Source organism: Lactuca serriola, chromosome 1 (genome assembly GCF_051521515.1).
Source record: "Lactuca serriola cultivar US96UC23 chromosome 1, Lser_US96UC23_V15, whole genome shotgun sequence".
In the NCBI taxonomy this organism is placed as follows: Eukaryota; Viridiplantae; Streptophyta; class Magnoliopsida; order Asterales; family Asteraceae; genus Lactuca; species Lactuca serriola.
Window position 1 is genome coordinate 39,061,509 of NC_136408.1, and position 14,894 is coordinate 39,076,402.

Here is a 14,894-nt window from a genome sequence, read left to right on the forward strand (position 1 = left end):
TAATATATTTCTTTAAAAAATCAGCAGTTTTTCCCTATCCATGGGTATTTGTTCAATTCGGTGCTTTGATTGTTCTATGTGGAGCCACACATCTTATTAACTTATGGACCTTCAATGCACATACAAGAACAGTCGCCAATTTTATGACCACTGCAAAGGTCATACCGATGAAGAAGATGAATGGATGGACTTTGTACAATATTGATATCCAAATCAAACAATATTATTGGAAACTATTCAAAATTGATGAACAATCGATTATCACAATGGAGGTTTGCAAATGCCCAAGCTAGGCTGTCGTGTTCACCGTTAAAAGTGTGGAAGAGGTACTAACAAAGTAATGCTGAATTGAAGGAAGGAGGAAACCGTGCGTTTCAAAAAGATCCTTCTATCTCTTAAATATTTACAAGTTAATGTTAGGGGTATAATTGTCTATATATAATTTTTTTTAGTGGAAGGATAAAATCCTTCAGTGGAAGAATCAGTACCCATTTTTAATGGGCTCTTTTTCCTCTTTTTCCTTTTTCTAGTAGCATGCTTTCCAAAAGTCTGAAGGTGATGCATGGGGTTGCTAAAGGCATCAGGCATGTGCATGCACATCACATGATCCTAAATACTCATAACTTATCTATTAAACATTTATAGTTTCTAAATAATTATTTGATTTTAAGGATGTCTGCATGTGTTTTTTACTGTTTTATTAGAAAATTTTATTAGATAATTAGTAGTACATAACTTTTTTTTTTTTTTAAATAATTTATCACATTAATTGTTCAAAATTAAAAAGCAATATGTTACTGTTAAGAAACAACCGAACTCCAAGCTCCAATCGTGATTGACCACGCGTCATGGTGCTCCCTTGACGCCACCTTTCGGAAAAAGCGTGAGTGTACAAATTAAAGTGCATGAAATGTGAATTGGTGTAGCACCACTACGACTGCGCTGCACCTCACCACACTGCATAAACTCCAACCACCGATCGTCTTTCTCTGACGTCGCCGCCGAGACGGAAGTCGCTATATATGGAATTCCTGAAGTTAATTTGCCCTAGTTCTCCTTATGTAAGTATATTCATCACTCCTTATGTTTAATATTTCTGATTCTTCCTAGCGTGTAAGAATGGCGGTTTTGAAATCAGAAATGACGGTTTCGAGTGAGGAGTAAATCAAATTTTATTTCGTAGATGAACTAACAGTTTCATGTTATTTTGTGAAAACTAATTGTTAATCAACCAAATTCATGTATCAATCAATTTGGTCTGTTTCTTCATCTTCTTCTTGTTGTTGTTCTTCTTCAGAGTTCCCGTACTCTAGTTATTCAACATTTGTGTACTTAAGATTTTTTTTTACTTAACTTCTAGGATTTATTGTAATCTGTGCTTGAATGTTTTTGACGACACATCAGGTTTGTGTTTACAAATTTTATACTGAAACGACTCATGTTATCTTAATATGGCTTAGTTTCCATAAACTATAACTCTTTTCACTCCGAAAATGAAGCTGCAACTTTTAAACTTTTAGTCAAAAATAGGTCTTTAACTTTTCAATTGTGAAATTTACAGTAAGCTTATTCTATTTGTAGTATTTCTCATAAACTCCAGTGTACTTGGTGAATTTCCATTATATATCTAAAATGGAATTGTACTTTTATGGATGAACTTTTTTGTTTCTACTTTTATGAATTGTAAACAAATTAACATGTAAGCTGATTCTAGTTTGAAGCATTTCTCCCTTTTAGTATTATCTCATAACAATGTCCTAACTTTATTTCTTGGATTCAGATATGGGATGGAAATGGAATTTCAAGATGCTTCAACAACATATATCCTTTATCTTAAAAAATTATATGCTCAAAGTGACAAAAAACAGTGTTATTCCTATCATACTTCATCATTTATATTTTCTTAACAAGATACACAGTGTTAGGTTTTGGCACAAGTATGATAACATTACTCATCATCATTATCGTTGCAATTACTGAAAGGACTACAAGAGGACGTAGAAAGGTAACTATAGTGTTCTTTATTAAGTATTGGTGATAATTCATAACTGTTTTGCAATTCCTGCCCTTTACTAATGTTCACTGCAGATATACTTCTATGAGAAGATCTTCTTGCTCATTCTACCTGTCAGTGGTGCATTTATGGCCTGTTTTGACATAATTCTCCTTTTGAGTAACACAAGAAGTGATCATCCTGCTTTATATCATGAGTGGCTCCTTAGATGCTCTCAACTCTTAGTATGGGTAAGTTTGTCATTAATTAATTCTAGTATATCTGCATAAATTTTCTGCTGTTAATTCATTCACTGTAATACTACAGGCCACAATACTTGTTGTCTCAAGGTTTGATTGCTGGTTATTTGTCTTATCTAATTGGATCCTCTGCTTTTGGTGGATCATGAAACTGTTCTTGGGGATCCCCATTTTACAAGCAGCATTTTCTTCTATGGAGGTTTTTTTTTTAATGTATAATTCTACATTCTAGATAATCAGAATGACATTATTTAATTATGATTTTTCTCTGCAGGTTTTTCGCTGCATTAACGAGAGCTTAATAATTTCAGTGGATATTCTGTTTGGTATCTTGGTTAATATTATCAGAATGAAGCAGGCATCTCGAAGGAACAGGTAATCCCTGCTTTCAGTTTTTTAGCTCTTGAAATTTGAACTTAATTCTTGCTTTTATTCTGTTCAATGATCTTCTCTTGATTTTTTACTGTAGTTCAATGGAAGAGTCACTGCTTATTGGTGAAACGGATATTGATGACCATTTTCGATCTAAACCTGTATGTGTTATTTTCTTTTCTTACTTATAAGGTTTTATTTGTTTCCTTTTTGAAATAAGGTAACTTATGTGTCTTCTTTACCTGTGTATCAAAGGGAGTTCTTGCTAGATTTTGGAATCTAATGACATTTAGATCTATCAATTTGGTAATGGAACATGGTGCAAAGAAACAGCTTGACTTTGATGATTTGCTTCAACTACCAACCGACATGGATCCTTTATTCTGCCATGATACTTTGCTGAAATGTTGGGAAGATCAAAGAAGAAATGATTGTGTTCATCCTTCTTTGTTTTGGACAATCTGTTATGCGTATGGTTGGCCATATATGTGCTTAGGTTTGTTAAAGGTACTTTTGGATATTATCTCCATCCTATTTCCTAAATTTGAGAAAAAAAAAAACAAAGAATTCAAGTAAAGGGTAAAGTCTTATACTTCATAAATTGCAGGTACTTAATGATTGTCTTGGTTTTGCTGGACCCTTGCTTCTTAATAAGCTGATTAAGTATCTTCAAGAAGGTCTGTTTCTATTTTTCTATTCTCTTTTTGATTTATAGAAGGGTGATATATCATATATAATTAAAATCCATATTTTTCTATAAACAGGATCTGGGAATCTTGATGGTTATATCCTAGCAATTTCCCTTGGATTGACTTCCATTTTGAAGTAAGTCTTATGCTTATTCTGGAATCTTGAAATTTTCTGGATTGCATTTTAACTTCTCACTATTTAATAATGTGATTTCTGTTCTGATTATGCAAGATCTTTTCTTGATACACAATACACATTTGGGCTTTCCAAATTAAAGTTAAGACTACGTTCTGGCCTTATGACTGTTATATTTGAAAAGGTAAAATCATTCTTGTGTGATTCACTAATCATTTATCTCATAAAATTTTCTGATATATATACATTTTTTCAGTGTCTCCATGTTAGCCTGGCAGAAAGATCAAAATTTTCTGAGGGGGAAATCCAAACATTCATGTCAGTGGATGCTGATCGAACTGTAAACATGTCCAACAGTTTTCATGACATGTGGAGGTCTTTTTCTACTTCTTTCACATATCTTTTTGTGTATTAGAGTAATAATTAAGGAATTTGTATGGATTTTATTGATTCTAATAATCTAAAATATTTTATGAACCTTTCAGCCTACCTTTACAAATTGGAATCGCCCTGTATCTGCTCTATACACAAGTTCAGTTTGCTTTTGTTGCTGGAATCACAATAACTATTTTGTTGATACCAGGTAAAGTCTCCTTAAATTCATACCCGTATGTTTTATGATATGTTTGTAACATTATTGATCCCAATAAAGTTCGAATACAGTAAATAAATGGATTGCTGAGTTGATTGCCAGTGCTACCAAAAACATGATGGAGCAAAAGGATGAAAGGTGTGTGCATTTTTTTTTTTCAAAGTTTCAACATGTTTTGTATGTTTGATTGACAAGAGTTGTATTTTTTTATTAAACACTCTAACAGGGTTAGAAGGACTGGAGAGCTACTGACGTATATACGCACTCTGAAAATGTATGGTTGGGAGCTTCTTTTTACTAATTGGTTGATGAAGACAAGATCCTTAGAAGTCAAATATTTATCAGTAAGAATCACACTTTCAAAAACCATATTTATATGAAGTTTTAAAATCTTAGTGTTTGACTTTTTATAGACAAGGAAGTATTTGGATGCATGGTGTGTATTCTTTTGGGCAACAACACCTACTCTTTTCTCTTTCTTCACATTTGGACTCTATGTTATGATGGGAAATCAACTGGATGCAGCAACGGTATCATATACACTATAAGTATTTTTAATACATAGTAATTAACACTATCTTTTCTTGTTAATTTAATGTTCTGTTTTTGCAGGTTTTTACCTGTCTTGCTCTGTTTAACAATTTGATTTCTCCATTAAACTCATTCCCATGGGTCATTAATGGGTTGATCGATGTGAGTTATATCTATTCTATCTTGTCATTGAACAGCTTTCAGATAAAGCTTATTGTGTTAAAGGAAAAAATAGCAACATACTCTTTTTTTTCCTACTTTCAGAAATCTACCTAATTATATCAATGTGATCCAAATACAAAGTAGATTCCACTGCTATAATTGGGTGGAAATTTCAAAGTACAAAGCCCTAATAAGAAAAAAAAAAAAAGGAAAGTTCTATGGTATAATCAAGGTGATTTTTCACAGTGCAATGTTGTAATAGAAATAAATAAAAAGTAGGTTGCTAATTTTTTTCATTTAACTCGAGTTTATCAATTAACAGAAAACTTGTTTCATTTTTCTTTTTTGTTAAAACTTGTCCACAGGCAGTCATATCTACCAGGAGGCTGAGCAAGTTCCTCTCATGTTCTGAAACAGACAATTCTTCATCATCTTCCTCCAAATTAACAGATGAAAATATGGATATTCTCATGAAAGATGCATGTTCTGTATGGTCAAGCAGTGATCAGGAAGTGAAGGAGTTGATTCTTGATCATGTCAATCTTTCCATTCCAAAGGGATCTCTAGTTGCAGTTATTGGAGAGGTCAAAGTCAAACATACCCATTTCACTTATATCTCTTCCTATGGCTATCAGTATTTAAATGAAATACATGTTTGCATTGCAGGTTGGATCAGGTAAATCATCCTTGTTGAACACTATCCTAGGAGAAATGAAGCTTACCAACGGATCTATACATTCAAATAGATCTGTTTCCTACGTCCCACAGGTTTAAAAAGTTTGAATTAATATATTTATTGATGTCAAACTTTGGATCACAAATTTTTTAAAGTTATCCTAATATCCTATCTTTGGATATTTAGATACCCTGGATTCTCTCTGGCACTATCCGTGATAATGTGATATTTGGGAAGGACTATGATCCAAGAAAGTATTCTGATGTTCTAGAAGCATGTGCCCTTGACACAGATGTTTCACTTATGGTTGGAGGTGATATGGCTTATATTGGAGAAAAAGGGTTAAACCTGTCAGGTGGACAGAGAGCTCGTTTAGCCCTTGCCAGGTGTCATTTTCTCTCAATTCTAATTGCAAATAGCATTTGATGATATTATTTTGTTCATCATGGGAGTTGTTATACTTATATTGAACAGGACTGTTTACCATGGATCTGAGTTAGTGATGCTGGATGATGTCCTTAGTGCAGTTGATGCACAAGTAGCTTCTTGGATTTTATCAAAAGCCATCCTTAGCCCTCTTATGGATCATAAAACACGCATTCTTTGCACTCATAATATCCAGGCCATATTTGCTGCAGATATGGTTGTTATAATGGAAAAAGGACAAGTGAAATGGGTGGGGAGTCCAAGTGAGTGTTCAAATTCTTCATACGCATCATTTGTTACAACAGAAGAACTTAATTCCTCTTATGAGACTGAAACACAAGTAGAAAGTGGAGATACTTGTATAGGAGTCCCAGAAAGTGTGGTGGCTGATCAGAGTGAAGGTATAGATATTATTGATGCCGCTGACAACATTATCAGTGTTGAAGAGAGGAAAGAAGGCAGAGTTGAAACAACCGTGTACATGTGAGTCCATGCTAATATTGACACTCACACTGGATACTGATACTGATACTGACACTGATATTGTCCAGGAATTACGCTGCATTCTCTGGTTGGTATATTACAGCCATAACATGCTTATCAGCACTTTTAATGCAAGCTTCTCGAAATGGAAATGATCTATGGCTGTCTTATTGGGTTGATACAACAGCTTTTGAAGAGCATCCAACATCCTTTTATCTGGTGATTATCTTAGCTTAATGATTATGTTCACAAACAGACTTTATGTAAAATCTATCCATTATTCCTGACTTGATAACTGACATTACAGGTTGTACTATGTATCTTTTGTTTGTTGAATTCCGTTCTTACTCTAGTGAGGGCATTCTCATTTGCATATGGTGGCTTACGTGCAGCAATTCAGGTGCACAATAACCTATTGAAAAAGCTTGTTGATGCACCTGTTGCCTTTTTTGATCAGACCCCAAGTGGAAGAATACTTAACAGGTACCACAAATTCCTTTTGATAAGATCCATTTCACCTTTCAAAATATACATATTGAAAATTGTATTTATAGGCTGTCTTCAGATCTCTACACTGTTGATGATTCTCTACCCTTCATTCTCAATATACTCCTTGCCAATTTCGTTGGCCTCTTAGGGATTGCTCTAATTTTGTCATTCGTTCAGGTAACCATTTCATAAAAATATTGAGAATTGAATTTTCATGAACTTTGGTGAGGATACATGTTGTTTATGTGTAGGTCATGTTCTTGCTTCTTATACTGCCCTTTTGGTATATCTACAGCAAAGTACAGGTATCATTTAAATTAAGAATCACTAAGAGCATTCACAGAAGGAAAGCTTTTTCAACAAACCAAAAACTTCAAAAAATCATGTATGAAAAAAAAAATTGATGAGTTCTTGAAGGCACCTTTTAAAACTACCAAAGTGTCAAAAACTATGTAAATGACTAAAATATCATCATAAATATGAAAAAGCAAGTAAATTTACAAGCAAAGTGAAAATGCTCTTACCGTGGATGCTCTAATTTGTAGAAATATATAAAAAATTAATAGTACTCAGTACACACTAAGTAACGGATTTTACAGTTCTACTACAGGTCAACATCACGTGAATTAAGAAGGCTTGACAGTGTATCTCGATCACCCATATATGCATCATTCTCAGAGATACTTGATGGGTCATCAACTATAAGGGCCTTTAAATCCGAGGTCAACATGTTAATCTGAAATTTGGTTTTATAAAGTTTTTTTTACCCAAGAATGTTATTTACACAATGAAAGTTTGCTTATTATTATTATTATTCATGTCACATTGATATTTAGCTTCACATTCTTTATTGACTGCATGTATTTCTCTACTTCTGTACACAGGACTATTTCTTGGCTAGATTTGTTGAGCATGTTAAGATGTATCAGAAAACATCTTATTCAGAGATAATAGCAAGCCTGTGGCTATCCTTACGACTACAAGTATGCCTCTTAAACTTGAAATTTATATTGCATTTTAAAAAAAAAAAACACAAGATGTTAGTAACAAACAAATTAATGAAAGTACATTGCTATTTCTTGCATTTTCTGCTAACAAGTCATAATTAGTGTATGGCCTTAGTTCTTAGCAGCTTTTGTTGTATCATATATTGCGGTGATGGCGGTTATTGGATCTCATGGTTATCTTCCAATCAATCTAGGTACCCCAGGGCTGGTAAGTCATCATTTTTTTTTTAAATCAATGTCACAAAAAAAATAAATAATGTAAAATTAAAAACTTTGTAAACAGGTGGGTTTAGCTCTTTCTTACGCAGCTCCGGTTGTATCATTATTGGGGAGCTTTTTAACAAGTTTCACAGAAACCGAAAAGGAATTGGTCTCAGTTGAGAGAGTTCTTCAGGTTCACTGAACACAGCTCTGTTTAAACCTCATTAATCTTTACGATTAAAAAAAAATTAACATTTGATTTGATTCATGATTATAGTACATGAACATCCCTCAAGAAGAACTTGAAGGGCACAAAATTGTAGATGCAAATTGGCCATTTCAAGGACAAATTGAATTCCATAACGTAACACTCAAATACATGCCGTCTTTGCCTCCTGCGCTCCGTGATCTTACTTTGACAATCACCGGAGGAACACAGGTAGGAATCGTCGGAAGGACAGGTGCCGGAAAATCTAGTATCATAAACGCTTTATTCCGACTCAACCCAATATGTGGAGGACGTATAATAGTCGACGGAGTAAACATCTCCGACGTTTCATTAAGAGATCTCAGGTCACGTTTTGCCGTTGTTCCACAGACTCCGTTCCTTTTTAAAGGATCTTTAAGGTACGTTGAAATGGATAAATTTATAAAGTTATCATTTGCTAATTAAGTAATTAACCTAACCCTAATATCTGATATAGGGAAAACCTAGATCCCTTCAACTTAAACGACGACTTACAAATCTGGAAAGCTTTGGAGAAGTGTCATATTGAGGCGGAGGTCAGGGCAGCAGGGGGGCTAGACATGGAAATGAAGGAGTCTGGGACTTCGTTTTCAGTTGGGCAACGACAACTAGTTTGTCTTGCACGCGCCTTTCTTAAGTCTTCCATGGTTAGAACTTAATAGGGTATTTTCGTCTTTTAATTTATGTGTTGATGTTTGAACTTTGAAGTGTCTAATTTAATTTGTATGGAATGATGTAGGTGTTGTGTTTGGATGAATGCACAGCAAATATAGACACTCAAACTGCTTCCAAATTGAAGGTTGCCATAGCAAGTGAATGTAGAGGGCTGACTGTGATCACAATTGCTCATCGAATCTCCACGATTCTACATATGGACAATGTACTCATTCTTGATCAAGGAATCTTGGTATGTTATCTAATAGATTTTTCTTGTTTTATGTTTGATTTGTTTACCAAAAGTTGCAATGTCAAAATTGTAAACTGAATTTTGTTCAATTTATAATACTAAAAATATGACAAATTTTGTAATCAATATATGCAAGATAATTAAAAACATATAAACATATAAAACCAGTTTGACCATCTGGTTGAACCGGAAAATGTCACCCGGCCGTTTCAATTAAAAAAACGGTATTTAAAACATTGATTAGTCTTGTTAAAACGGTTTATTAAGTTTAGAAAGAAAAAGAAAAATGTATACCATACTTTATACAAACAAACATCTTTTTTTGTTTTTTTTAATTTATTTATTTATCGGGTGATTAATGATGTAGGTGGAGCAAGGGAACCCTCAGATTTTGGTCCAAGATGAGTCTTCTAGATTTTCAAGTTTTGCTAAAGCTTCCTCAATGTGATGCAAGAAATCAAGATTGTGTTCTTTGTATGTGTTGCACATAACCATGTAACATATCACCCTAAACTTAAACACAACAAGAATGAGTAGTTTTTTGTATAATTTAGTGCAACTTTTGTAGTATCTAGAGTTTCCTGGTCTCTTGAAAAACATGTTCAAAAAGATGTTAATGTAATATGATAATTTCAATCTATTCATCTAGAAATATGTAAATAATGTGAATATATTTCGTCTCTGAAAAAAAGCTAAATGGGGAAAAGTAATGAACTCATAAATTTATTAAAGTAAACGACTTTAATTTTTGTTATTGAGGTCCCTTAACTACAAAGGATAAGTTATTTAAGGACAAAAGTAACCAACAAACTTTGTAACATGTCATACAATAATCAATTAATCATATGACGTGACTCGAGAACAATAATGTGTCCCCCATGTGGAACTTTATTGCTTTTACATCTTAGTTTTGGAGTGAATGAGTGATAGAGCTAAAAAATAGAGACATATATGAGCTTCAAACACACACTCAAACTCCTCCCACTAATTATTTTATTATCTCTTGACCTATACGATTAATTTCAACGCAGGAGTTCGTTGTCACCTCACATGTTTCAAATCCATGAACTGTCGAGATTTGATTTTGGTATCCATAGACAATCATGGAGATATGAATTGTTGAGATGAAAGGAGACATAAAGGATAAGAAGATTGAAGATGATATGAAGGAGATGTTGGTGGTGAACCAAAAATTATGATAAAGTATGATCATGGACGTGTCTCATGCCCATATTTCCCTTCAATGGAACTACTCCACCTTTTTATTATTATTTATTCAATTATTTGACAAATAATCCTGTCAATAATTGTGATGATGATTTCAAGTGTAAGAGTGTGCAAATGGTTTGAACTTTGAATAGATAAAAAGCAAAAAAAAAATGGAATTAAATCGAACCGATACTACATTCATTTTCATTGTTGGTTTTAGATATTCTTAAACTTTTTTATTTTTAAATCCTCTTGATTACATAGTGCCTTAAGTTAAGGGAAAATCCTTATAAATAACATGAAGGCCGAAGCTAGTAAGCGTAAAGGATCAAAATAATGGAAAAACAATTCGCACTATGTTAAAAAGCCATGTTTTATGTTTTAAATGATAAAAGTACCCTTCAATTACAATTCAAACAAGTATATACTACAATGTAAATTCCCGTGGCTTACTTTGTGGTCCATGGGGCAAAATTGTTATCGTTGCGACCACGGCAATAACATCAAGATTCTTGTACATTCTAGCAAGGTCTTTTATGTAGAAATAGCCACGTATAATAATAAAAAACAACAAGCCAAGTAGAAGTGGATTAAAAGATTCCAGAAGAACAAAATTTGTATCAATCTCGATATATAATACATAACCTATTGCATTTAGTCAACGACTAATAGAGTATTTTGAGAAATAATTTATTTTTTTGAGAAGGCCTACGTACTTTTCATTAATTGGTGTAATAATATCAATACAAACATAGAAACATGAATTTGAGAAATCTATTTTTGTTATATATCATACTATCTGGATTTTATGTAAAAATGTATTTACATACAAATTTGAACTTTTACCACTACAATAAATACTACCATTAGCGATGATGTTATTATTAGCGGCGATACATATTAGCGGTGACATATCATATTAACCGCGATTTTTTGAACAATTGTGAGACCACAAAGTTGTGAGTTTGTCGCCTTTAATGAGCATTTTTCTTTGTAGTGCACCCGTTCTATTTACATAATAACTTCAAATTACATCTATTATAATTTTTGTTCTATATACCTTATCAATTTAATATATTAATTTAATTTAGTAGAAATACTATACATATATATATATATATATATATATATAGACATTGTTTTCTTATATTTTCAAAAGAAGCACTAGTTTTATAAAAACTAATATTAAAAACTAAAAAGCTTCAACGAGTTCTTTCTATATTTTATAGTTATATATCGATATGTTTACACATTTTAAAGCATAAAAATGATGAACTTTCACATTTTTTGTTTTCATTTTTGAAAAAATAAAATCCGAAAAGTTACAAAATAAAATAAAAAAAATAAAAAAAAACAAGATCATGCATGCATATAGTGCAAAACATACTTTTTCTTAAAATTTTTTTTAATATTTCGTATTTTATATTAATAAAAAAGTTATAAATTTTCACATTATTATTTTTCGTTTTTGAAAAATATGCGATCTTAAAATAAATAAATAAATAAATAAAGCATGCATGCATGCTTTTTAAATTTCATTTTTGAGGTTTTATCTTTTTACTTTATTTAGAACAACAATGCTAATTTACTTATGTTCTACACTTTAATTAAGAGTGGCATAATTAAGAGTGGCAAAAGTAGACACAACATGACAAAAATACATGACATGAAACAAAATCGAGACAAAATCGATTTGAATTCGTGTTCGTGTTCAAAATTCAACACGCTAATAACACGATAATAGCATGAAATATCATGTTTATATCATTTTCGTGTCCGTGTTCAAAATGTATATTTAATAACATTTTATGTTATTTTTTGTCGTGTTATTTGTGTTATGTTTAAATTATATTTTTTACACATACTTACATATGACGTGCAAATGGTTGTTTTTTTGTTATTTTTTTTTCGTGTTATTGTGTTTTTATTGAATCGTGTTTGTATTAACGAACAAAAATATGTTATTTTTGTCATGTTTGTTTAAAAAAAATTAATTCATATTATGTCGTGTTAAACAAAAATACGAAACTATTGTCTAATTTAACACTTCTCATCAGAACCATTAAGCAAGGTCACTTCAAACATAACCAAAGGCCTTTTGGTTACAAAGCTAGTAAAGAACAGATCTACAAAATAAATAAATAAAGTATTATTTATATGGACTTGATACTTCTAATAAATAAATATTCGAATTTAACATTCTTATATAAGTTAAATTAAAAAACACGGATCTATCAAAGTCAAAGCATTTATACAAATTTAGTAGTACATAGTGTTATACTTTGAAGTGTAACCCTACTATGACTTTCTAAATATTTTCCTTGTTTGGTAGTTAACCGTTACTATCCTCACCTTGCCAGCTCCATACAATGTCTTGTAGGCCTGGTCTAACGTCCTCTTCGAACTTTTTGTACTCAAGTGTGTCCCCGGATTCCTTCGAAAATTCCACCACCGCCACCTCCGCCGCCACCTCAAAAACTTCCACCGTCACAGACAGCTTCCCTTTTCGTCCCTCCGATATCCCCTGCATCTTCAACTTGTACTCGTTCTGTTTCGAAAACGAAATCTTGAAATTCAATTTCTTAGCTACTGATTCAAGCTTGTCCATGACTGTCGAAGCACGGAATTTTGATGTAAATAACGACGCCGATTTCCGATGAGTCTCAAACATGCCGGATAAGTCGAAACCGGAGGACATGGAGGAGATGAACTCGAAAGCATTGTAGAATCGCGGCGATGAGTTTGACTTTGACCTTTTCATGGACTTTTCCGATTCACCTGTCATTTCATCCTTCTCTGGTTCATCAATAGGAATCGGAGCAATAATAAGACCTACGAATGAAAAGCCAAAAGAATAAATTAATTAGTATAAATATCTATTGTAGAAAGCGAAAATTAACTGTATACATACTTGCTAGTTTATCATGGGAACTATGATTGGTTCTGGATACTTTCGAGAACCATGGAACATGCATGATCTCCGGAACTGTGACTCGCTGCGATGGGTCGACCACCAGTAGTTTCGAAATCAACTGCCGTGAACCGGCTGAGAACCACGGTGGAAATTCATACTCTGCTTTGAATATCTTTTTGTACATATGCATGATGTTAGCTTCTCGAAATGGAAGACATCCGGCGAGAAGAACGTATAAAATTACCCCACACGACCAGATATCCGCCTTAGCGCCGTCGTAACCTTTTCTGCGAAGAACTTCCGGCGCAACGTAAGCGGGGGTACCGCACTGTGTGTGAAGCATTCCGTCGTTTCTAAGCTGCTCCGGCAATGCAGACAACCCGAAATCGGAAACTTTAAGATTTTCATTCTCGTCGAGTAGGAGATTTTCCGGCTTCAGGTCACGGTGGGAGACACCGCGGCTATGGCAGTAGTCGATGGCGCTGACTAATTGCTGAAAATATTTTCTTGCTAAATCTTCTTTCAATCGTCCCTTTTCAATTTTGGCAAATAATTCGCCGCCTTTGACGTACTCCATTACCAGAAAGATCTTGGTTTTGGTAGCCATGACTTCCTTCAATTGAACGACGTTAGGGTGCCGGACGAGCCGCATCACGGCGATTTCACGGGTGATTTGCTCCATGAAACCTTCTTTTCTTACCTGCTCCGTCTTGATGACTTTAACGGCGACACTCTCCGCCGTGACGGAATCCCTGGCGTAGTATACCTTTGCAAACGTTCCTTGTCCCAACATCCTCCCCATCTCGTATTTCCCGAAGATTATGCGGCGGTGTCCGGCGCTGGTGCGGCGCCAGTCCTCCGACGAATCCTCCATATTTTTTTTCTCTTTTCTTTTGAAAAAGGAAGTCGTTATTGAGAGTTTGGGTGGCTTGGTGTTGTATAGGGTGGTGAAGAGGGGAATAAATGGAGATTGGGGGAGGCGGGTCCGCACAGATTATAGGGTTTGTCAGGAAGTGATTGGCGGAAGTGGGGTTTCTGGGAATCTCTCCATCTGAAGAAGTTTTGATCACTTTCATTGCATTATCGACTGGTTGCCAATGGAGCTTTGTCACGTATCATACTTAAAACCAAGTTTTAAAAAGTTTATTATATTCTAAGTTTGTATTGAGATTTAACAAAAATGCATTTTAAAGTCGTATGTATATATATATATATATATATATATATATATATATATATATATATATATATATATATATATATATATATATATATATATATATATATATTAATTATATACAAAATTATCGATTTAAGTCATGTCTTACAAACAACGTGCATCGTCACGACTTGTAAAAACTTGAGACTATATATTCACGGCTATTTAGAATCTTAGTTAAACCTACCTAAATATAGATTCATTAGGTGGAACGTCTTTGAATATTTACACTATATCATCAAAGATTTTGTGGTCTTTATTTATGGATTTACCACTAACACAAACGACCAAACAAATGAACAAACATAAACCAATAAACGAATGAATTTTTTTGTTTATATTCATCCGTTTAACAAATTATCTTCTTCGTGTTTGTTTGTT

The 14,894-nt window shown here is 33.3% G+C and overlaps 2 protein-coding genes across 2 annotated transcripts; one reads left to right on the forward strand and one right to left on the reverse strand.

Moving 5' to 3' along the window:
• Window positions 1–851: 851 nt before the first annotated feature.
• Window positions 852–9,811, forward strand: ABCC13 (multidrug resistance-associated protein 11). Its single transcript, XM_079023431.1, has 33 exons — window positions 852–1,061; window positions 1,781–1,821; window positions 1,918–2,005; window positions 2,089–2,244; window positions 2,321–2,452; window positions 2,528–2,628; window positions 2,723–2,786; window positions 2,881–3,132; window positions 3,233–3,302; window positions 3,390–3,450; window positions 3,547–3,634; window positions 3,707–3,825; window positions 3,936–4,033; window positions 4,114–4,180; window positions 4,269–4,386; window positions 4,456–4,572; window positions 4,655–4,735; window positions 5,101–5,319; window positions 5,402–5,503; window positions 5,598–5,797; window positions 5,886–6,320; window positions 6,389–6,539; window positions 6,628–6,803; window positions 6,875–6,986; window positions 7,061–7,114; window positions 7,409–7,531; window positions 7,694–7,792; window positions 7,932–8,024; window positions 8,100–8,210; window positions 8,295–8,644; window positions 8,722–8,911; window positions 9,004–9,171; window positions 9,539–9,811. Exons 1-33 carry the CDS (start codon window positions 1,023–1,025, stop codon window positions 9,617–9,619), a joined length of 4,356 nt encoding a protein of 1,451 aa, XP_078879557.1. The 5' UTR covers window positions 852–1,022; the 3' UTR covers window positions 9,620–9,811.
• Window positions 9,812–12,523: 2,712 nt separating this feature from the next.
• LOC145084213 (CBL-interacting serine/threonine-protein kinase 5-like) lies at window positions 12,524–14,292 on the reverse strand. The gene is made up of 2 exons (XM_079023432.1): window positions 13,292–14,292; window positions 12,524–13,212 (listed from the first exon to the last, which is right to left on the reverse strand). The coding sequence occupies exons 1-2, from the start codon at window positions 14,166–14,168 to the stop codon at window positions 12,713–12,715; spliced, it is 1,377 nt and encodes a 458-aa protein (XP_078879558.1). The 5' UTR covers window positions 14,169–14,292; the 3' UTR covers window positions 12,524–12,712.
• Window positions 14,293–14,894: the final 602 nt, after the last annotated feature.

What these genes read in the sequence shown, in the direction of transcription:
- LOC145084213 (XM_079023432.1), bottom strand. Translation starts at nt 14,168, where the DNA reads ATGGAGGATTCGTCGGAGGACTGGCGCCGCACCAGCGCCGGACACCGC. An exon ending in TTCCCATGATAAACTAGCAA is followed by an intron (nt 13,213 to 13,291) that starts GTATGTATACAG and finishes TTTCATTCGTAG; the next exon opens with GTCTTATTATTGCTCCGATT.
- ABCC13 (XM_079023431.1), top strand. Translation starts at nt 1,023, where the DNA reads ATGGAATTCCTGAAGTTAATTTGCCCTAGTTCTCCTTAT. An exon ending in CTACAAGAGGACGTAGAAAG is followed by an intron (nt 2,006 to 2,088) that starts GTAACTATAGTG and finishes TGTTCACTGCAG; the next exon opens with ATATACTTCTATGAGAAGAT. An exon ending in TGACTGTTATATTTGAAAAG is followed by an intron (nt 3,635 to 3,706) that starts GTAAAATCATTC and finishes ACATTTTTTCAG; the next exon opens with TGTCTCCATGTTAGCCTGGC.